The sequence below is a fragment of the Tamandua tetradactyla genome, chromosome 2 (assembly GCF_023851605.1).
Source record: "Tamandua tetradactyla isolate mTamTet1 chromosome 2, mTamTet1.pri, whole genome shotgun sequence".
Taxonomy (NCBI): Eukaryota; Metazoa; Chordata; class Mammalia; order Pilosa; family Myrmecophagidae; genus Tamandua; species Tamandua tetradactyla.
Window position 1 is genome coordinate 31,922,324 of NC_135328.1, and position 24,076 is coordinate 31,946,399.

Genomic DNA, 24,076 nt, shown 5'->3' on the forward strand with positions numbered 1-24,076 from the left:
GGTTTAAGACCAAATTACCACCAGGACCAGGCCAGCAATGCTCTTAAAAATACCATTCCCATTTGACCAGGTGAGGCTTGTTGGGTCTCTTCATGTTAGTTATTGAGTCCAAGGTGACCTGTGCCAAAACAGGGATGTCACGCCAGAGCTGTATGACCTATGTGGTGGTTTGAAACTGCATACCCCAGAAAAACATGTTCTTAAACTTAATCCATTTCTGTGAGTGTGAGCCCATTATAAGTAGGGCCTTTGATGAGGTCACTTCAGTTAAGGTATGGCACAACACAATCAGATTGAGCCTTACTGATTCATTTACTAGAGTCCTTTATAAGCAGAATGAAATTCAGACAGATAGAAAACTACAGGAAGCAAGAAGTCAAAGTTCAGTGGAACCTGAAAAATAAGGGGAGGGGCCAGGAGATCCCATCTTGCGGATGGCCATATGACAGAGGCACCTAGGACCAAGGGTCACTGGCTGTTGGCCCTTGAGCAGCAGTCTTTGCCTTGATGATAACTTGATTTGGGCTCTCCCCTGGTCTCAAAATTGTGGGCTGGTAAATTTTCCATTGTTGAGCCAACTCATTGCATAATATTTGCTTGAGCAGTCAAGGAAACTAAAACAGCTTCCATGGATCCGTTGTTCAACTTCAGCAAGAGCTCAGCAGTAGGCTAATAACTGTAGCCCTTTTAAGTACCCAGTATGTTTGTTATATCTCTGAGAATTCTGGGGACATTAAGTATTTGACTCAAGCTGTGATTTTCCCTTTAGCTACTAGGATTCTTTATTATGTCTGTTTAACAAGCTTGAAGGAAGTACTGTTAGGCATGGAGTCGTTAAGGGTTCCACACAGGACAGCAAGTCAAAGCTTAACAGATTTATTGAGGGGAGAAAGCAGGTGGGAGAGTGGAAAGGAGAAAGCAGGTAGGAGCCTGAAAATGGCTCCTGCCTGGGGAGCCAGCAAAAGAAAAGAGAAAATGGCTCGGGCTCTCTTTCTGAGAGCTGAATTTTTAAAGGAAACACCATGCAAACTATGCTGGGAGGGTAGGGTGCCCACTAGTCAGTGTTCTGTCCCTTGATTGGATGGAGGCTTGTTAACTTATGATCTGATTGATTGCTGGGGTTCTGATGCACTGCTCTCCTTTGATGTGCAGCTGCATGTACTGACAAGGGTTATCAAGCAGGTTGCCTTCTGGTGTATGTGACCTAGCATGTCTGGGACTCTCAAACACCTTTCACATGCAAACCTTGTGATGTCTATCTTGCTGCCACATCTGGTTCTGCAAAAGAAGTTGAGGGGCCCCCTGGCTAAAAAGTCCCTTTTATATGTGAAGTTCTTTTTCTGAGACCTGGCAAGTACTTCTTTACATGTGCCTGAGAAGCCTTGCAGTTGTATCCAAAGAGCAGTGAAGCTATAGACACACAGCCACAGAAAAAGAGAAGAAGAAGAAAAAAATTCCTTTTCAGAGTGGGACCTCCGTTCCTCAGGTTTGCCAGTCAAGAGCTTAAGTTGGTACATTGCCACATTGCCCTGAGTATCTCCAGATCCTATGTGCCACCTCTTTTTCTTCAGGGCCCAGACCTTTTCAAGTATTTTGTGTTGTCCGATCCAAAAAAAAAAAGGAACCTCTGGTTTTTTTTTTCTTTTTCTTTTTCCATTAGCCCTGCCCCTTCTATGCTGGGGCAAAACCCAGCAACCTCAGCTTTTACCCCAGGTTCAGCTGAGCTGGGGGCCTATTTTTAGTAGTCAGCATTTGTTGATTAATTCTGGAAATTGGAGCTTGGTGCCCTTTGCTTCTAGTAAAGTCCCTTTCCTTTCCCCTCTGGGAAGCAGCCTTTGGGGAAGGGGTGCCGCTGCTATGGCTTGTGGGACTTACAATTCTGGGTGGGCTCGCAGCTGGCCCATCTTGTCCAGACTGTTGTACACTGTGTGTCCGGTCACTGATGTGTCCCCAACAGTTCTGTACTTTTCCTTGCTATTTACTAGCTGCTCTGGAGGACGAAGTAAATCCCACACCTCCTCACTAAGCTACCATCTTGACTCCTGTTCCAACCTAGCAGTTTTAATGTGTATGTAACTTTCCTAAGTCTAAAGTCGGTAAAATTTTACCATCCTTAACCATATAATGACCTAGAAAAGTTCAACGCCAATCACATCAACTTTAGTCATGTTAATATAATAATATGTATTAGTTTTATCTTTTTAACTCCACAAACACTATTATTCTATAAATATTTACTAGATTCCCATACTTATTTACCAGTATTTTTGGTTTTCACTTCTTGCATCTCAGACCTTTCTTCCTGCTAGAAACACTTTTCTTCTTTTGGAGTATATCCTTTAGTAAATAAGACATGAGAAAGAAAGGAAAAGTAAATGCATTGTGATGAAATAAAGAAAACTGTCATTATTTGCAGATCATATGATTGTCTATGTAGAAAACCAAAATAATATATAGCTATGTTATTAGAATTAAGAAAAGTTGAACAAAATTGCGAAGTAGAAAAGTGAATAAGAGAAGTGGATGCATATGTCATTCAGTGGTAGAATGTTCACCTTTCATGCGGGAGACCTGGGTTCGATTCCTGAACCATGTATCCCCCGCCAAAAGAAAAAAATAAATAAATAAGGAAAGCATGCCAGAGGGCGTATGCCCAGGGAGAAGCCCTCTTGCTGTCATCAGAGTCTTGAAGGAGTCTCTGGCTCAAGCAAAAAAAAAAGAAAAAAAAGGCTAAAACCCACCAAATTCAGACAGACACATGAAATTCATTGAAAATCATTTCAGGGTAGTCCTTCTAATGATGAGGAAGAGCCACTCCTTGGCATCTGGAATGATCTGCGGGCTTAAGAGTACCACTTGTCACCATTTTCTCGAGCTGAAAGTGTTTACTCTTCTTCCACCAGCCGGCAATGTCCTTCCAGTACTGCCAGCTGCTGAGTGACTATGGGCTGCCCTCCCTTGGCTATACACAGGCAACTGGGAACAGCCAGGTACCCAAAGCAAATATGCTGAGTTGCTGGCCATCATCAAAGACTTGGGAAAAGAGATTAGACCCACCCATGTGGAGAGCAGAAGTGCCACGGAGAGGCGGAAACGAGGCATCGTTCATGCTGGAGGACTGGTTTGGGAGTGCTTGGCTACAACAGAACAGAATGCCAGATCCTAGCCTCCTTGGTGGCTTTGAAGGCTTTCTCTCTTTTTGCAGGATGTAAAGCTGCAGTTCATTTTCCTTGTTCAGATAAAACTCTTGTTTTCAAAATGTTAAGTTTGTTTTTATTTCTCCCTGTTTCCCCCCAGTGGTTCACTAGGCTCTGACTAGACGTGAAGCTTGAGAAGAGATTTTTGCAACTGATTAGGATTTGTGTTTTAAATAGTACCCAGGTTTTTTTTTTCCTTAAGCATTAATTAAAAAATTATTGGAAAAGTTATCTGTCATCAAAATTTAGTGTGACTTCAAGATACCGGTATCACTTTCATCTTCTTTTTTTGAATACGCTTGTTACTAAATTGTTCTTTGTTCCTTTTCATAAGCTACTACAACTTTAAAATTCTGTTCTTAGTAAATACTGACAGCATGTTTTACTTAGTAGCCAGTCCCAAGTTTGGCAATAGTGTAGATTCTGCTTAATATATTTTCTTTTTTGCTTAAACATTTGCATGACTCTTGGATCTTTGAAAACAATTAAAAAGTGTACAAGTTATAAATGCAGAAGAAAGAGCAAAACAACAAGGACTCCTGAAAATTTTTGTACTGAGACTGTGTAGATTTCAGTTGTTTCCTGTAAATTGATCAAAATGTCTGGGAAAAAAAATGACTAAAATTGTTTGCATCTTTGTATGTATTTATTACTTGTAATAAAGCTTATTTTCATTAAAAAAAGTAAAAATAATTTAGATTTCTACACATCAGCTAAAATCTGCAGGAAATGTAGTATAATAGAATAAAATTTTTTGTTCCTATGCCAGATGAGCCCTGAAACCTAGAGGCAGCAGTCTTTCCAAGAACATCAACTGGTTGTACCACTTTACCCCATAATGTCAGCACCCCTTTTCAACATAAAGACGTTAGAAATCATTGTCCAAATGCCCCTGAAGATTGGGAGAAGGATCAAATAACAGGGAGGAATTATAACAGAGAAGATAGGATTTAACAGAAGATTGTGACTACTGAATCACTATAATAATATATCTTGTTAGTCTATAGTGTATTAGAACAGCTAGAAGGGAGTACCTGAAATTGTGAAACTGTGACCCATATCAGACTTTGAAATTTGCTCTATAACTGCTTGTTAAACTGTACTTTGAAATTTACCACCTTTTTGCATATATGTTATATTTCACAATAAAAAAATGTTGAAAGAAAGATTTCTAATGAAGTCACATTTGTTCTGTTTTAGGAGACTAGCAGGTTGTACAGTTTTTATCACAGGTGCAAGCCGTGGCATTGGCAAGGCTATTGCATTAAAAGCAGCAAAAGATGGAGCAAATATCGTCATTGCCGCAAAGACCGCCCAGGCACACCCCAAACTTCCAGGCACAATCTATACTGCTGCTGAAGAAAGTGAGTCAGCATGACAATGCCTTTTCATGAACTGTCCTCATAGTGGTTTCAATATATAGAAATTTGCTGGAGAGTTTAGTTATAGCTATATGAAAGCTTCACTAAAAATATTCTTTGATTAAATAAGTAAGCATTTATTTTCTTTGTCACTTTTTTTCTCCTCTAACACTTTTGAGTGATATGAGAGACTTCTGTTAAAAATCACGCCTCACTCGGGCACTGTTCTTGGCTGGGAGCAGGGGTGTTGGGGAAGAAGTAGAGAGGAGAGAATCTGAGGGGTGGACGCTGCAAAGAATTCGAGAAAAACTTGACATGCTATTTATTCTATATACTATTTGTAAAGCATTATTTTAATACTTTCGGTTCACAAATATTGAGTGCTTATATTCAAGGCATTGTGCAAGGAGAGAGGGCACTAAGAATGATTTTATGGCTTAAAAAATTTAGTTTCAGCTGATATTGCTAGTTTTGTTAGTTATGATAATAGTATTATGGTTTTGTTAAAGAGATGCTTATGAAGTATTTGTAAGTGAAATGATTTCTAAGATTTGTTGTAAAGTACACCAACAAAAAACAAATAAATGAATGGGGAGAGAGCGAAATTAAACTGTCAGCAAAACATTTAACAATTACTAAAGATAAGGATAGAGTCATGGTGGCTTGTTAAACTGTATGTTTATACTTGGTTTTTGAGATTTTCTGTAATGAAAAGTTGCTTTTTTTTCTAATTACCTTCCTTTTTTGTTTTCTAATAGCATTGACCTGGCTAGTCTGAAGCTGGATGAGTTATTGAGTCTGTCCTACTTCAGGGTCCAATCTTTAGTAGTTATATGACATAGTTATTTCTGTTGATTTTGTCAAAATAGGGTAACTTTTCCCTTTCAACTGTTATGTCATAATGATAGGTATAATATTTGAGTGCTTTAATGAATTTTTGTTTATCTTTTGTAGTTGAAGCAGCTGGAGGGAAGGCCTTGCCATGTGTTGTTGATGTGAGAGATGAACAACAAATCAGTGATGCAGTGGAGAAAGCAGTTGAGAAATTTGGAGGTGTAGTACCTTAACTCTGAAATAATTATTGCATATTGTTAAAATATAGGTATAACTATGTTTTAATTTTTTAAAAATTTTTACATTTTGATTTTCTAAATCTTTGGCATATAACCCAGAGTTGAGGATTTACTCATCCAGAAATGAAGCTAAAACCATCTGGTAACTTTTATATTTTGATTTTATTTATATTTTAATTAGAGAAGTTGTGGTCTCACAAAACAGTCATGCATTAAATACTAGGATACCCACATACCATCCCACCCCCAGCACCTTTCATTGATGTGGCTCATTAGTTACAATTGATGACAGCATTTTTAAAATAATTGTACTCTTTTTTTTTTAACAATAGCTATCTTTGTTACAGTTGATGACAGATTATTAAAAGGGTACTGGTATCTATCATCCATAAATTACATTTGGTGTATTTTTTCCTCAAATATTATCCTATTATTAATACGTTTTATTACTATCATGTATTTGTTATGAATTCATGAAAGAACATTCTTGTACTGTTAACTATAGTCCATTGTCTACAGTGGAGTTCACCATGTTGTATGGTCCTGTGTTTTATCTTTTAATTTTTATTCCAGTAATAATATACATCCCGAAGTTTCCCCCGTTAACCACATTCACCTCCACAGTTTAGTGCTGTTGATTACACGCACACTAATATGCTGCCATCACTACTATCCATGTCCAAACCTTTGCCATCAATCTAAATAGAAATTCTGTACAAGTTAAGCATCAACTCCCCATTCTCTAACCCCAATCTATAACATACATTCTAGATTCTAACTCTTTGAATTTGTCTCTTATAACTAGTTCATAACAGTGAGGTCATTCAGTATTCATCCTTTTTTGTCTGGCTTATTTCATTCAACATAATGTCCCCAAGATACATCCATGTTATCATGTTCATTTGTGTTTACGGCTGAATAATATTCCATTTTACACATGTACTGCATCATGTTTATCTCTTCAGCAGTTGATGGACACTTGGGTTGTTTCCATCTTTTGGCAATTGCGAATAATGCCAGTATGAACATAGGAGTGCAAATATCTGATGAGTCTGCTTTCGGTTCTTCTGAGTGTATATCTAGTAGTAGGATTTCTGGATCATATGGTAATTCTATACTTAGCTTTCTGAGGAACTGTCTTCCACAGTGGCTATGCCGTTTCAGATCCCCAGCAGCAGTGAATGAGTGTTCCTATTTCTCCACATCCTTTCCCACACTTTTCTGATTTTTTAGTTTTCTGATTTTTTAATAGTGGCCATTCTAGTGAGTATGAAATGATATGTCATTGTGCTTTTGATTTGCATTTCCCTAATCACTAGCCATGTTGATCATCTTTTCACATGCTTTTTTAATGATCTAGTTATTTTTCTGACCAAAGTGCAATGATTTTTAAATCTACCTAAACAGATAACTATATATAAAAAAGTATTCAAGGAAATAAACCACAGATGAGAAGTTTAAACAATAAACATCTCTACTTTATACTAAACCTGTGTTTAATCTAGGGAGGAAAAAAAGTGTTAAAAAAGTGTTAACTAAAATCCTGACTGAATCATTTTGCCAGGAATCTAGTACATGCATTTCAAAGTTTCACTGCTAAGAATTTTGTTAAGACCAGTTTAATCATTAATAACCTATATAATAGAACATAAAGAACATGTCATTATATGTGAAGCTTGTCTCCTACCCTTAGATTTATGTCAGATTAAAGCAGAACATTCTGCTGACCTCTGAACCCCAGTGTTCCCAACCCAAACCCTGGAAGCAAAGAATATGTCATCACACAACTTTGTACAAGTTGTAGTAAAACAAGTTTTCTTACCTTTTTATAGGAAATGGTCAGTTATTTGATAAATACTAAATACTTCTGGGAATCCATTTTATGAATTTGTTTACCAAATATATTTTGCAAGAACTGACTGCACAAAAAGTTCCTTTAAAACTTGGTCCATAAATGCATTTAACAGGTTAGAAATTTAAAGCCTGCAAGAAAAAGATGTATTGGCGATTCTTAATCCTAACATGTTATAACTACTAAAGGGATATACACACATACTAAAAAGTTTTGTTCACAGAAGGCACAGAATGTAAAAGAGTAATTCTTTTTGAATAAAAAGAAAGAACTGCTAATACCCTTCTTTGTTTTGTGAGCACCAAACCTAAGATGAAATTGAACCTGAACTTATTGTCACTATGACAGAATAAAAGGAAGACAAAAATTTTAATTTGTCCTATTACTTTCCTGACATTAATTGAGATGAAATTGTGAAAAGATTAAAATTGCCTTTAAAAGGGGTTGGAATAGCAGCTGTCAAAGCAGTATTCATGCATGATTTCAAGGATGCTGTCAGGTTTAGGGTTAGCCGTCTTTGTCAGAAATCTTCACAACTTCATCAAAAACTTCATCAACAAATTTAGAAGCATTTTTTTCTTGACTTTCCCTCATTATCTTATATTAGTCAATAATTGGCTTTGTTGACTGAAGATAGGTCTGAATTCTCTTTTCGAATCTCTCTCTTGTCATCACTCCTACCACTACTCTTTCCCTTCTCAAGACTTCGTTTAATACAGATCTCATTATTACAGTCAAAAAACAGATTGAAAGCTACATCCACCTTCCCTTCCATGGTCTTGTTCTAACCTTGAAGGTTGTGTTGATTTCTTCGAAACCCATCACCACCTTCCCTTCCATGGTCTTGTTCTAACCTTGAAGGTTGTGTTGATTTCTTCAAAACCCATCAATTAAGAATTTATTCTTTTGGGCATTGGCAGCCATTGTCTGATTCTTCTCCCTTTTTAATAAGCTGATGGTTATCTCAACTGTACTTTTCAATAAGTTCACCATACTGTGAATCTGCATTCTTCGTTGCATTATGAAGAAGTTCTCCTGCAGAAAGGTGTCTGTAGCCAGTGGCTGCACTCAATCCCCTTGCCAGCACTGGGCCGCTGAGGGTGAACATAACCAAGAGCGTCATGAGGCAGCAAGGGCAGAGAAGTGGCCAGCGGGTCAACAGCAGGAAGCCAAGGCCCAGGACATGCAGCAGCTGGAGGTGGCATCAACTCAGCATGCACCACATATTGACCTGATGCTAGAGAGAGAGGTCACAGTGACTGGGCAATGGAGGTGCTGGGCAGGGTAGACAAGCAGTGGAGAGAGAAGGGTGAGCTGTACCTGTCCCTTAAGTAGACCTGTCCCTGAGGAAGCCAAGGCATCCATGCCGCAGCTAGAAAGGCCTTCTCATGTGCTTTTTAACCATTTGTATCTTTTCTTTGGAAAAATGCCTATCCAAGTCTTCTGCCCCTTTTAAAATTGGGTTGTTTATCTTTTTATTGTTTTATTGTTTATTGAAGGATTTCTCAATTTATTCTGGATATTAAACCCTTATTATATTCATGGTTTCCAAATATTTTCTCCCATTGAATAGGTTGTCTTTTCACTTTGATGACAAATACCTTTGGTGCACAAAAGTTTTAAATTTTGATGAGGTCTCATTTGTCTATTTTTTTCTTTCGTTGCTTGTGCCTTGGGTGTAAAGTCTAAGAAACCATTGCTTACCACAAGATCTTGAAGACAGTTTACATTTTCTTCTAGAAGTTTTATAGTCCTGGCTCTTATATTTAGGTGTTTGATCCAGTTTGAGTTAATTGTTGTATATGGTGTGAGCTAGGGATCCTCTTTCATTCTTTTGCATATGGATATCCAGTTCTGCCAATATACCCCTTTACCCTAGTCCATTTGTGTGGACTTGATATCCTTGTCAAAAATCAATTGACCATAGATGTGAGGGTCTTTCTGAACTGTCAGTTCAATTCCATTGTGTCGGTTTGAAAGTATTACGCACCCCAGAAAAGCCATGTTTTAATCCTGATCCAGTCTTGTGGAAGCAGCCATTTGTTTTAATCCTGATTCAGTACTGTAGGTTGGAAACTTTTGATTAGATTATCTCTATAGAAATGTGAGAGGCCTAATTGTGGGTGTGACCTTTTGATTAGATGAAGATTTGACTCCACCCATTCCAGGTGGGTTTTGATTAGTTTACGAGAGTCTTTAAAAGGGAAAACATTTTGGAGAAATCTCAGAAACAACAGAGCCCACAGAAACTTCAGAGCAGAGGTGTCTCAGATGCCGACATTTAGAAAACAGAGACATGGATATTTGGAGATGTTTGGACCCTAGCAGACATCATGAGATTTAAACATGAGATTTAAATAAGCCATAACCTGGGGAGAGCCAAGGGAAGCCAAGAGATGAAAGGCGGCCCTGGAGAAGCAGAATGAGGAACCCCCATAGGAACAGAGCCTGAAAGCAATGGAGCCCAGGAGCAAAGGACCAACAGATACTATACACATGACTTCCTAGCTGGCAGAGCTGTTCCAGACCCATCAGCCTTCCATGAATTAGGCTGTCTTTCCGTGGATGCCTTAGTTTGGACATTTTTATAGACTTAGAATTGTAAACTTGTAACTTATTAAATTCCCTTTTTAAAGGCTGCTCCATTTCTGGTATATTGCATTCTAGCAGCTTGCAAACTAATGCAGTCAGTATATCTGTCCTTATGCCAGACCCATGCTCTTTTGATCACTGAAGCTTTGTTATATGCTTTAAAATAACCCACTATTCTTTACTGTAGTTCATCAGCCTCTTCCTCCTACTCTTCCCTGGTTGCTGTATAGTGTTCTTCTGGCCTCCAGAGCCCCAGAACAATTGCCTCAGACAATTTCTGCCTGTTTAATAAGTTGTTTGGGTGGAAGGTCTGAGTCCTGAAGCTCCCTACTCCGCCATTTTCCCCTGGTGAATTTTTTTTTGTCAAAAATTATTTTGATTAATGTAACTAATGCCTGTAAATCTACCACCCAAAGTAAATTTAGAACTTTGACAATAATATACATCCAACCAAATGATTACACAGATCCCATTTGCTTTCTTCTCCCCATTTGAGGTAACCATTATCTGATAACTTGTTGCAATCTGTTGAATAAAATGCAGATACCTTTATTGGCCTTCAAGATATTTCACACTCTGATTGTAACAGACATTTTAATTCTATTCTTACTATTCCCCTATATAAACATCCTCCTCCAGCCCAAATAGTTCATTTCCATTTCCTCATGTTGAACTTTTCTGTTTTTCTCTTCCTCTTAAATGCTCACCCCTCTACCTTTGTCCTTCCTGAAATGCTGCCCTTCTCTGTTCTTTGAAATCCTAAATGCTTACATCTCATCTTCATGAGATCGATTTCCTGACCATGCCAACTATTCAGAAGTGTATTTTTCTTCCTCTGAATTCCTGAAACATTCCTTTGATCCTTACTTTGTACTACTTTAGACCTTAGTATTTCTTAATTCCTCAGTTAGTTCCTAAGGTCCTAGAAGACAGAGGTTAAGGTTTGGGTAAGGCTGTAATGTCAGACCATATGTATTGCCTGCCCAGATCATTTCCACTCCCCCCAGGAGAACTGTATGCATGCAGAAGGGACATTGGCAAATGGGAAACAAGTTAGTACTTTACTGTTAGTCTGGCTTGTCCTGGTAATTTCTATGCAGGAATGGTGTACTGGACTGGAGCTCAGGGCTCTTTCTCAAGTGAGTCCTGTTCCTTTTAAGTCCAAAATGTTATGCCTACTTGGCATCCTTTTCCAGAGTAATGTGAATGCCTATGTAAGAAAAGGCAAGAGAATGTAAAATTATTTTTCCTTACTGATCTGGTCCTTAATGCATAAGAGAAAGGAACAGGAACCACACTCATGTGCATGGCCTTTTATCCAGAGTGACTCCGTCTACTAGAAAAGTGGCCCAATTAATGTCCTATAATCTGAGCTAATTAGTTTATCCCTTCCTTTAAGGAAGTGCTAAGTGGAAAAGTTGAGTGGAAGTCAGCAGGACTTTTTCCTTTCCCTGTATGTATCTAGTTTTAATTCTTTCTGCTGATTCATTGTGTCTGTCAGCTGGTGAGTTTATCCTCCTTGGGGAATGAGTCAATCAGAATATCAAAGAGGGCTACTGCCACCTTTGTCTGAGCCCTTCCTCAATCTTTATTTTTGTCCTGTGACAAAAATAAAGACAGTTCAGGTATTGGTTGCTACTGTCTCAAGAAACCACTGAAATGGGTCAAGACAGGACCCTAGAAAGGTACAAGACCATGCTGTGCCCGCTCAGTATTCATCCTCTGTTTAGTTATCCATCTTGAATTCTAACTATGTTATTCAACCTAGTTCACCAGAAAGAGTTATGCATTATATATGCTACATGATAGCACAGTCCCAATAATAGATGCCTAGGCATCAAAATTTGTAACACCCCCATTTGCATGGGTGTATTGGTCAGACATATTGTCAAAAAGTTTTGCAAATCAGTGGAACTGAAGCAGGTAAACTGAGAACTGTTTAGAGTAAATGTCTTTATTTCTTTTTGTAATAAAGTCTAAATTACATTAAAATGAAGCTGTTTATTTGGAAACAGGTATTGATATTTTGGTGAACAATGCCAGTGCTATTAGCTTGACCAACACATTGGAAACACCTACAAAGAGAGTGGATTTGATGATGAATGTCAACACTAGAGGCACCTACCTTACGTAAGTTAGAGGAGTTGTTGGGGGGAATTGCAGTGTTTTCTCAGAGATCTAACTTAATTGTAAACATATTTGAACCAGATTAACAATCTGTATAAAAGTCTAAAAGTGTTCCAAGTCGGTTGGTAATTGGAAAAAGTTTTATCCACAGCTCCCACAAATATTTTCATGAACAAATGCATACAGCGTACTATATCTTGCATTGTCTTCTGGTTACTAGAGCCAGCAGTAGTCTCTCTTTCCTCTGAAAACTACCTGGGTTTTAGTTATATAGTAACAGTAAGCTCATTACGAATCAAACTTTAATGTAACTAACAGAAAGGGTAATCCTATCTAGGAGAATAGGAAAAGATAGAATACGGAGTGAAAGAGAATATAATACAGTCCTGGTGTGTTTTGAATTGTTCAGACATTGCACTTTTTCATTTATTTTTCTATGTACTTACCTGCTTGTTTACCCTTGAGTTCTGTCATTTTTCACATGGATAAATTACCCTCACCCCCCATGACTTGCTAGCTTGGCAGTTAGCTTCTTGCAGGTACAGTTTCTTCATTTCTAAAATGGGGATAATAAAGTAGCATGTCACAGGGCTGGTGATGAGGGTTAAATAATAGAATTTGTTAATTTTTAGAAACTGGAATTTTGTGCTCAGATGTGTTTTGTTTGGTTTGCAAAATTTGGCCCTGATTGTGTTAAAAAAAATTTATTTTCATTAGTTACCTACATTCAAAATTTCATGTCACCTATATTATAAATGTAATCCAGAAATTTCATTCAAAATCTAGAATCTGTCATTTCTTGAAACATTGGAAAATGTGGCTACATAGAGATAGTATTTCCATGTGGCAGCAGCCACGGTGATAGCCAGGATCAGTTACCTCGTTAGATTGAGCATGAGCTCTACTCTCTTCCAGATGTTGAGACGAGGCCACAATGTTGCCATTTCTAAGCACAATTGTTTTTCTTTTATTAATAATAAGACACGGTAAAATGTTTCCATACCCTTGTCTCTATCTGAAGTAGAACAAAATGCCGTGCAAGTCATATGTTCAAGTAAAATGGGCGAGAACTTACGTCTTTGTAGATGTGAAGCATATTTCTACAAATTGACTATGCAAGGTATATTTCTATTGAATGCAGAAAGCTTAAAAGATGCCATTGCAAATCAAACCATAGTTTGGTGCACATAGAAGAGATTGTGATGGACAACTTAATGAGCTAGATAAAGAACTCATGTTTCAGTAAGGATGGTGCTCATTTTCTAATAAGTACAGCTGCTGTGTGATGCAATTATGTGTTACACGAAAAAATTATCTGGATGTTAAAATTTTTTATAGCTGGCAAATTTATTGAAATAATTTAAATAGAATGTAAGCTTGTGTTTATGTAAAACTATAAGCTTAACCAGAAATATTGTTACTCAGCATGTTGAATTAAGTCTTATAATTTATTAACACTGAAAACATTCTCCTGGCTTGAACTGCAAGTAATTCAGTACTTTACTTGTATCAGATGTAAATATGATCTCTGCTCTCTGACAATATTAGGTAGCCATAGCATATTGATGAGCAGATTTTTTTTTTTTTTCAGTTTGAAAGAAATTAACTTTTTTTGCCACCCAAGGGAAATTTTCTGATTCGGTTCCCAAGCAAAGATGGAATCAAGGATTTGGCCTTTGTAGTTGACATTGTAAATGTCATGTTTAATTGACTTTGTAAACACTAGTTATTGATACAAATGTTATCATTTCTTTTGTTCATTCCTTGTGAAATTGTGTCTTTGGGAAAGCAAAGACATTCTGGTTACTTTTGTTTACTGTTGTCATTTTCTAAAATGAAAGATGTGGCCTAAATCACATTTCCACAGTGGTAAATTTTAAGGTTCAGAACATAAAAAACAAACTAAAAAACAACCTGATTTCCACTATGGGAAAATGAACTAACCTTGTTCAATTACTTTAAATAGTATTCAATAAGTCCTGTTAGTGTGGTTGAAGATTTACAAACAGAAATTATAAACTATAGGATACTGAGGTACTAAAATTTAAATATGAGAACATTGGAATTAACAAATATACAAATATCCCAGAAATTGATACCCCAAAATAAAAGCCCTTGTGCAAGAATTCTCTTCATTTTGGAAAATTCCTTCATTTAAAAATAGTTATTATATAATGCATATAATACATATTATATATATATATATATATATATATATATATATATAATACTAAATAATGTTTCCAGATAGAGGCAAATTGCAATGTCAAATGAAAAATCAGACATTGACACCTTGTGGGCCAAAGAAAAGGTATCAGGTGTCTGACCCACTGAAAAGTAGAAAGAAAAATTTTAATGAAATATTTATTTTAGTTTGTACTTTTCAATTTTAATTATATGTTTAATCTTCACTATTATATGTATTTGTATCATGCTAATAGTTATAAGATTTCAATAATAAAGTGTGATTATATTCCTGAACAGTTGATTTTTCTTCTACTCATCTCTTTTGCCTAAACACCCTATAGCCTTTGAGTTTGCAACCCCTTCTAAAGTCAGATAATTTATGTAAAAGTTCAAAGTGTGTTGCCTGGCACATAGTAAATTTTCAATAGACTTAACTATTTTTAAGCTGAAGGTATTAGTATCTAAGTGTGGTGCTAAGAGTTTTCAATATAGTATCTAATATTGGTCATGTTGCTGTAAAAAAATGCACCTGGATTAGGATTGGTAATGCTAAGGCCAGGTGGGCAAAATGCAGATGGAAAGGTTGTGTCTAATAGATCAAAAGAGATGCTCATGTTTTTAATGTAAATTAAATGAGCTCTTTCATTTGATTGTGCTCTATTGCTTGAATAGATCTGTTTGGTTTTTTTTTTTTCTGTTGATGCCTTGATGTATGGTTTCACTGTTTTAATGAAAATCAGTTATCATATTGTTTGCCCCCTTCCTGACCCCATGTAAGTGAAACATCTTTGGAAATGAAAAATAATATACACAAAAACCCTTTTAGTGATATTGTTTTTGGTTTATAAGCTTGAAAAGTTGTAAATGGTAACAAGAATGTTGTACATCTGGTAATAATAAAACTGAATTGAAAGAAGAATGAACTAGTTCAAAGTCCTATTGGTCATTGAAAGTGAATGAAAGTTGAAATGAAGCTATGTTATAAAATATAAGCTATGGTATAGTTTAGTTATTAAAATTTTTAAAATATTGGGCCTCAGTGATTTGTAAAATAAATGTCTACCTCTGGGTGAGATTTAATTTGGAAATGTCCTGGGAGTTAGATTATTAAATTAGAGCTCCAGTTTAGTAGGAGTGCTTTGCCAAAGTAAAGAAAGAAATCAGCGCAGGTAATATTAATACAAGCAATTGTTTATTTCAGGTTTACTAAATGCAGTGTACTAATATGTCATATATATCATCTCGTTTTAATCCACTTAACAATTCTAGAGGGTAGTAGGTATTGCCTACATTTACAGTTGAGAAAACTGAGAATTAGAATACTATATCATTTGCCTAAGGTCATACAATTAAGGAGGGAAAAGCAGGATTTAAACCGAGTTCTGCCTGATACCTGTGTATTAGATTGACTGACAAGTGCATTATCTGTTATTGAAAATTATGTGTATGTTGGGCGTGGGGTGAGATTTGGGAAGGTTGTGGTTGAAGATTTAGCCATAATATGTCAAGGACTTTTTTTCACCAAGTAGAAAATGTTGTCAGGTCATTAAGCAAAGCTTTAAAGCGTGAAAATTAGTTGTTTCCTTTTCCTGACTTCATTCTGGAAAAGTAAAAACTGAGCGCAGAGTACTCTTCAGATTAAAGAGCAAGTTTATTTGCCCTTTAGGAATGGTTTTCGTTTTTTGTTTGTTTGTTTGTTTGGCATTTTATGTAAAATATAATCATTGTAAAGCCTTTGTTTATGCAGTAAGCTTCATAAAACAGTTTAAAATTCAGGCAAACAGAAAAAATGTACATATACAAACAGCAGCACTTCTTGAATACTAAATATTAAGCACTAACTCAAATACCATTTCATTAGCTATCAGAACTATACATTCTCAAAATATCAAGTAGAAAGTTATTAGAAGCGTCAACTTTGCTATTGTAATGACCTGTTACTGAACATTTTCAAGTTTTTGGTTTCAAGAAAATGTAAAGATAAAAATAGTTTTTATAATTAACATGTGAAAATCTTATCTCTTATGATATCATAACATTTAAAATCTATTTCATCTAATATCACTATAGCTACTTGTGCTTTATTTTGGTTACAGCTTACATAGAATATCTATTTCTTTCCTTTTACTTTCACTACTTGTGCTTTATTTTGGTTACAACTTACATAGAATATCTATTTCTTTCCTTTTACTTTCAATCTGTTTAATTCCTTGGGTCTAAGATAAGTCTCTTGTGAGCAGCATATAAATAGATCATATTTATTTAATCTTTTCTGTCAATCTGTATCTTTTAATTAGTGAGATTAGCCCATTAACATTCAGAATTATTACTGTATAAGCAGATCTTGGGTCTAGCACTTATCCTATATCTATAAATACATATAACAGAGTATCTTAAATTCTGAATATTAAATGCTGGCATAAGCACCATTTATTTAGCTTTCAAAACTGTGAACATTCTCAAAATATCAGATAAAAACTTATCACATTTATCAACCTTGCTATAGTATTTTTTTCATCATATAACTGTACATTTATCATCACAATTGACTATTTTTTTGAAAAGTAACATATATACACAAAAGCAATAAATTTCAAAGCACATTGCAACAATTAGTGGTACAATAGATTTCAGAGTTTGGTATGGGTTATAATTCCATAATTTTAGGTTTTTACTTCCTGCTATGCTAAGATACTGGAGACTAAAAGAAATATTGATTCAGCAATCATACTCGTTTGTTAAAGTGTACCTTTTCTGTATAACTCCACCATCACCTTTGATCTTTCTCCCACTCTTTAGGGGTATTTGGGCTATGCCCATTCTAGCTATTTCATGTTGGAAGGGGCTGTCAGTAATATGGGGTAGGGAGATAGAATTAGTTAACGTTCTGGAGAGGCTGGCCCCTCTGCATTTCAGGACTTAGCTGGTCCAGGGACCCATCTGGTGATTGTAGGTTTCTGGAAAGTTATCTTAGTGCATGGAACCTTTGTAGAATTTTATGTAATGCCTTAGGTGTTCTTTAGGATTGGCAGGAATGGCTTTGGTTGGGGTTTGACAAATTATGATAGGTAGCAATGTCTAACTGAAACAGGAGTGGTTTTAAATATAATTTTAAGAAGTAGAGAAGTTGTTGGTAAGCTGTTAACTTGATTCATCTTTTCTTTTGCTTTCAGATCTAAAGCATGTATTCCTTATTTGAAAAAGAGTAAAATTGCTCATATCCTCAATCTTAGCCCACCACTGAACCTAAATCCATTGTGGTTCAAACAACACTGTGGTAGGTAGTAGGGTGAAGGAATGGTTTCTTTGGTTAATTTGTTTTGAATTAAACCAGTCTATGATGTAATCACTATCAGTACAGAGCACTCAATGTTGAAATTTCTATGCAGAATCAATAGCATTTTGAAAAATGAATTCTTAATCTTTTATTTGTAATTCTAAAAATTGAGATATGATTTATATTCAATGAAATATGCATCTCATAATGGTTCAGTTTGATGGGTTTTGACAAATGAACACACTTGTATAACCAACACCCAAATCAAGATATGAATTTACATCATCTCAGGATGCTCCCTCATATTCCTTTATTTTTTATAAAATAAAAAAATGATTATTTTATTGTATGTAATTTATACCTCAATAAAGTTGGTTAAGAATTATCTGTGAGAAACTTTGCTTTTCACAACAAACTAATGATTTAAAGTGAGTGTACTAAGTAACAAGATTTATTTCTAGGTGCCTTCTTATTTCAGTATAATTCAGTAAAATTTTGAATGGCGCTTGGAATAGGAACCCATGGAGTAAAACTCTGTTTTAATTGACTAGTTTAAACAAATTTGCAACTTTTTTGTTGTTGTTGTTATTGTTTACTAGCAGTAGCTTCCCTTTAAATGATCATTTTTATTTATTTATTTATTTATTTATTTATTTATTTATTTATTTATTTATTTATTTATTGCATGGGCAGGCACCGGGAATCAAACCCGGGTCTCCGGCATGGCAGGCGAGACTTCTGCCACCAAGCCACCGTTGTACCACCCAATGATCACTTTTATTTTTTAAAAAGAAAAAACTGCTTGAGAATCAGTACAACTTACCCTCATAATATTAAGAAAAATGAAAATTGTAAACTTTTTTCTCTAATCAAATATTAGGATGAAAATTTATAAAACTAATTCATTCCTGCTCAGGTACTTTCATAAAAATATTCCTTTATAAACAGTACATATTTTAAATTATATTTGTGTATTTTCTGTTATTGAAGAGAATCATGATAAAATATATCAGAAAGGAAATATTAATAGAAATTGATTATTTAAAGTCATAAATTAATTTTTTCTTATTTATTATTCTTTTTGGTTTCTTTCAGCTTATACCATTGCTAAGTATGGTATGTCTATGTGTGTGCTTGGAATGGCAGAAGAATTTAAAGGTGAAATTGCAGTCAATGCCTTATGGCCTAAAACAGGTATGTAAACTTAAAGATAATTCATTTATTGTTTTCTTGTATATTGTCATTGATACTTTTGAGATGCATCTTGGGTGGTTTTGGTGGGGGTGAGTAACTTGTTAATGGTAACCTAAATCTGTCTGTTAGGAAACAAATTAAATCTTTTATTCTACAATGTTGGGAGTTGAATCATGTCCCCTACAAAAGGCCTGTTCAAGACCTGGTCCTGTGGTGTGACTATATTTGTAAATAGGACCTAAAATGATGTTAGTAGTTAATGAGGGTGGGCTTAATCCAATATGGTTGAAGTTTTTATAAGCATAGGGATTTGGACACAGGAGAGAGAAAGCCATGGGGAGCAGCTGGAAGCTGAAAGGGACCCAGAAGAGAAAGGAGAAGACACTGCCATGTGCATTGCCATGTGATGGAAAAGCCAAAGAGCCCAAAGATTGCTGGCCAGCCAGAAGGTACCAGCACTGAGAGGAAGCAAGCCTTCTAGCTTCTGAAACCACGAATCAATAAATTCCATTGTTTAAATAACCCATTGTATGGTATTTGTTTTAGCAGCTAGGAAACTAATACATGCAGTGTCAGACCCTTTGAATCGTCTAGCTTTGACTTAAATTACATGACAGACTGACTCTTGAGCTAAGACCTGTACTGGGAACATTGAGCCCTGGAATACTTGAGGAATCTCATTAAGGATGACAGGAGAAGTCATCTTCCCTAATCTTTGCTCCATTTCCACCTTTGACACCTTATGAGATTCTGCAGATTCTTACAACTTTTTTTCCCCACACACACCCCAATAAATGCCTCTTTTATATCTTTTCTCACTTCCTGTTTTAATTTGCCAGGTTCAACAACAATGTGCAACAGACTAGTTGGATTAAACAATGGGAATTTATTGAAGGACAGAATTCCAGAATCAAGGTGTTGGAAGGAAGGTCATGCTTTCTCTGAAGTATGTAGCATTCTGGTGGTTGCTTGCCAGCAATCATTCTCCCTGCCTTTGTCATCAGCCATCTCTCTCCCCATCTGTCTTCTATTCCTGTGTCCAAATATACTCTGTTAATAAGGACTTCTGTCATATTAGATTAAGGCCCATCATGATTTAGGTTGGCCTTGGTTTAATAAGATCTTCTAAGATCCCATTCATAAATGGATTCACATCCATAGGGCCCAGTGTTAGGTTGAACATGACTTTGTGAGGGACATGATTCAATCCATAATACTTTCTTTATTTTTTCCTTTATAATAATTATTATTAAAAAACTGGATTATTTGTACTTTTAAATGAGCTCTTTTTTATTCACAAAGAACCTAGAGCCCCTTTAGGTGATAGAAGAACCTACAAATGACTGGGCTTTGAATGCAAACTTAGATTATGGTGTGACTCGAGCTCATGGCTTATATATGTATAAAAATGAGGAAGACCCAGCAAAAATGAAGGTGAGGGAAAGCCTTTCTTGTCAGATCTTACTCTCCATTTATATATAGTAACAGCTTAAAGGAGGAAAAAGAGAAGATAACGTACTTCATTGTACACTTTCCATATGTTTAGTAGATAATGCCAATGAAAACATAAAGTTTCATCTTTAAACAGCAATCCCATCCTAGAAAAGTATGTTTACCACTAAAGAGAGTACATGGTGGGAACTACTTTTGCATTTCAGTATTTAAAAATTTAATGACCCATTTATTATACTAGCATCGGAACTTAAACTTGCATGTCAGTGGGGTACCTTTCCAGGGAATCACCTTAGGAGTCAATGCTGCTGTTTCTGCTCCTGGGACAGTGCCCTGCACAGAGTGGGCACTCAAATATTTATTGAAAGGATGATATTTTTGGATTCCTCTTGAAAATATCTTCATAGTCTTCGTTACATTCATTGAAACACATTTATAGTGATGGGAAATTGGAATATTTTTCACTTAAAATTTGAGAGCTGGACACCACTCCATCAAAGCGGCGGAATGAGACACTGCAGGGGTCTATCCCCCACAGAAGCTTTGAATAACCAGCCAGCATTAGCAAAAACATCTTTATTTAAAGTTCCAGAAAACAGTTAAAACATTGCTGTAACAGGGTGAGCTCCGAATCAAGAAAAAGATCTTGTGAAAGTGGTTGGCTCTCAAGGTGCCCTGGTTTGTCTCTCCCCTATATGCTGACTGACTTGTGCAGAGTCAGCCTGTACTCCCAGTGAGGTTCCTGGTCCTGGTTCCAGAGGGAGCAGTGTAACCATAATGCACATATTGGAACCATGTATGTCTGGCTCAATTTCTCTGGTGTTGGCTTGAGTGATGCACTGTCTCATAAATTGCCCTGCCTGTAGAAGTTAATTCAGAGAACCCTCCTATAGAATGCTGTAGAAGAGTAGTCATGTTGTGGCTGCCTGGGGAAGGGGATTGCTGACTGAACGTCATATAGTGCAGTGCCTAGGACCAAAAAAAAAAAATGATTCCTAGGATAGAAGGGACATTTATATCCATGTAAAGAGGGGAGTTCGTATGACTAAGAGCATAGGCCCTGGATGGGGCACATGCCCAAGTCAAGAAGGCCCCTTCATTTTGGCTTTGAGCTATTTTCTGAACTCACTGTATGGATAAACTCTGAAGTAGAGCACTCATACATGTTAATCTATGAAGACTGGGAAAGGTGTTTTCTTTTTTTCCTTCTCTTTTTCATTGGCTTCTGTCCTGGCACTAGCTGGATACAAACTTAAGGAACAGATACCTTGGAGTTTAAATTCTAGCAGTAGCACATTATAAATATCAAATTGTCCAGGTTTCAGTAAAAAATTACAAAATTTACAAAGGAACAGGAAGCGATAGCCATGCAGAAGAGTAGCTTACAGCATTAGAAGCCATCAAAAAGGGGGACTAAGCATGGGACATACTAGACAAAGACTTTAAAAATTGTTCTAAATATGTGCAAAGAACTAAAGGAAAACATGGACAAAGAATTAAAGGACATTAGGAAAATAGTAGATGAACACAAAGATATCAAGAAAGACAGAAATTATGAAAATGAATCAAGCAGAACCGAAGACTACAATAACAAATTAAAAATTCCCTGTAGATGTTCAGAAGCAGGAACAAGCTGGCAATAGAGAGTCAGTGAACTGGAAGAGAAGACAATTGAAATCATCCAGTCTGAGGATCAGAAAGAAAAAAGAATGAGGAGTAGTAAACAGAGTCTCAGGGACCTGTGAGATACCCTCAAGCATACCAATCTGCATATAATGGGAGTCTTCTCTTATAAGGAGAAGAAAGAGAGGCAAGGGTAAAGACAATGTTCTAAAAAACAGTGGCTGGAAACTTCCTAAAGTTAATGAAAGACATAAATATACATATACAAGATGCTAAATAAACACAAATGATAAACTACAGAAGACCCACACTGTGATGTGTTATAATCAAACAGTTGAATGCCAAAAATAAAAGAGAATTCTAGGGTGGTGCGATGGTGGATCAGCAGGTAGAATTCTTGCCAGCCATGCCAGAAACCTGGATTCGATTCCTGGTACCTGCCCATGTGGGACAAAAAAAAAAAGAGAGAGAATTCTTAAAAGCTTAAGAGAAGCAGCGGGTTATATACAAGAGAAGCCTCACTAAAATTGAGTTCTAATTTCTCATTGAAACCAGGAAGGCAAGAAGGCAGTGGATGATATATTTGAAGTGCTGACAGCAAAAAAGCTAACCAAGAATTCTATATCCAGCAAAACCATCTTTCAGAAAAGAGGGACGAATTAAGACACTCTAAGATAAACAAAAGCTAAGGGAATTATTCTCAGTAGTGTGGTCTTACGAAGAGATGCTAAAGAGAGTTTAGCAGGTCTAAAGGAAAGGACACTTGACAATAGATCAAAGCCACATGGAAAAATAAAGATCACCAGTGAAAGTAACAATCTGGGTAAATATAGTTGCCAGTATTTTTGTTTTGCAGCTCCACTTTTTACTTCCTATAGTATTTAAAAGGCAATTGCATAAAATATAATGGTAAATCAATGGTTTGGGACTTACAATGTTTTTGTTTCAAAGTTGTTATTAAGCATGCAGAACGGTGAAAAGTAAAAGGAATTATACTAGGATTTTTGCAGTAGTCCTGATAGGAGATGATTAAGATGATTTTACTCTATTAATTTTTTTGCCTCTTTCCCTTTTCCTCCCATTTTTTGTTGTTGTTGCATTCTTTCTTCTTTGTGAGAACATATCATATTTACATACTATTCTTTCACTCACGTCTTCATCCTGGGTATAGTCTTAGTAGTGTAATTAAATGTCATGGTGACCTCTCTCTCCTAGTAATAATGAAGACACGGGTCACATATGATTTTATTTATGCTCCTTTTTATCTTTTTTTTTAAGAAGAATATGGGAACAAGATTCAGATTTAGGCAGCCATGGTTCTAGATGGTATGTTTCTTAAAATTAAATTTCTGTTTGTGCTGTGGCATAGAAATGCTTTTGACATTATAGACAGCTACTTTTCCAAAATTTTTTATTGACTCATGATCTACAAATAATGATGTTTATTTCTTGCAAGTCTTATTTCTTTGTTTCTTTTTTTCCTTGCTTTACTGCACTCTCCCTCTCCTCTCTCATTCTCCTTCCTAGCCCTCACCAATAGATTTATTTTGATTTTTTGAGAGCTCAGTAGTGCTTTTAAAAAATGTTTTAATAACACAGCCCTTTAGAGTATCCAGTTCATTTCTGAAGCAGAAAAATAGTTCTATCTCTTTTTTCTTTTTAAGTTTTATTAATAAAACCAATCAACATGCAATATGAATATTCTTTTTTATCACATAGTTGTATATTCATCATCATGATCATTTCTTAGAACATTTGCATCAATTCAGAAAAAGAAATAAAAAGAAAACAGAAAAAAAAATTCATACGTACCATACCCGTTCCCCCTCCCTTTCATTGATCACTAGCATTTCAATCTACTAAATTTATTTTAACATTTGTTCCCCCTATTATTTATTTATTTTTAATTCATATATTTTACTCATCTGTCGATAAGGTACATAAAAGAAGCATCCGACGCAAGGATTTCACAATCACACAGTCACTTTGCAAAAGCTATATCATTATACAATCATCTTCAAGAAACATGGCTACTGGAACACAGCTCTGCATTTTCAGGCAGTTTCCGCCAACCTCTCCAATACACCTTAACTTTAAAGGTGATATCTATATAATGTGTAAGAATAACCTCCAGGATAACC

At 35.9% G+C, this 24,076-nt stretch overlaps 1 protein-coding gene and 2 pseudogenes across 1 annotated transcript in view; 2 read left to right on the forward strand and 1 right to left on the reverse strand.

The window, feature by feature from the left end:
- HSDL2 (hydroxysteroid dehydrogenase like 2) overlaps positions 1-24,076 on the forward strand; it is a 90,558-nt gene that overhangs the window by 9,095 nt on the left and 57,387 nt on the right. The window contains exons 2-6 of the mRNA XM_077142100.1: positions 4,398-4,561; positions 5,513-5,611; positions 12,091-12,205; positions 17,563-17,666; positions 18,762-18,860. Coding sequence (XP_076998215.1) covers positions 4,398-4,561; positions 5,513-5,611; positions 12,091-12,205; positions 17,563-17,666; positions 18,762-18,860 — 581 coding nt within the window. The remainder of the gene's footprint in view (positions 1-4,397; positions 4,562-5,512; positions 5,612-12,090; positions 12,206-17,562; positions 17,667-18,761; positions 18,861-24,076) is intronic.
- Positions 2,277-3,801, forward strand: LOC143659562 (cyclin-dependent kinase 2-associated protein 1 pseudogene; annotated as a pseudogene).
- Positions 7,991-8,699, reverse strand: LOC143667658 (UMP-CMP kinase-like; annotated as a pseudogene).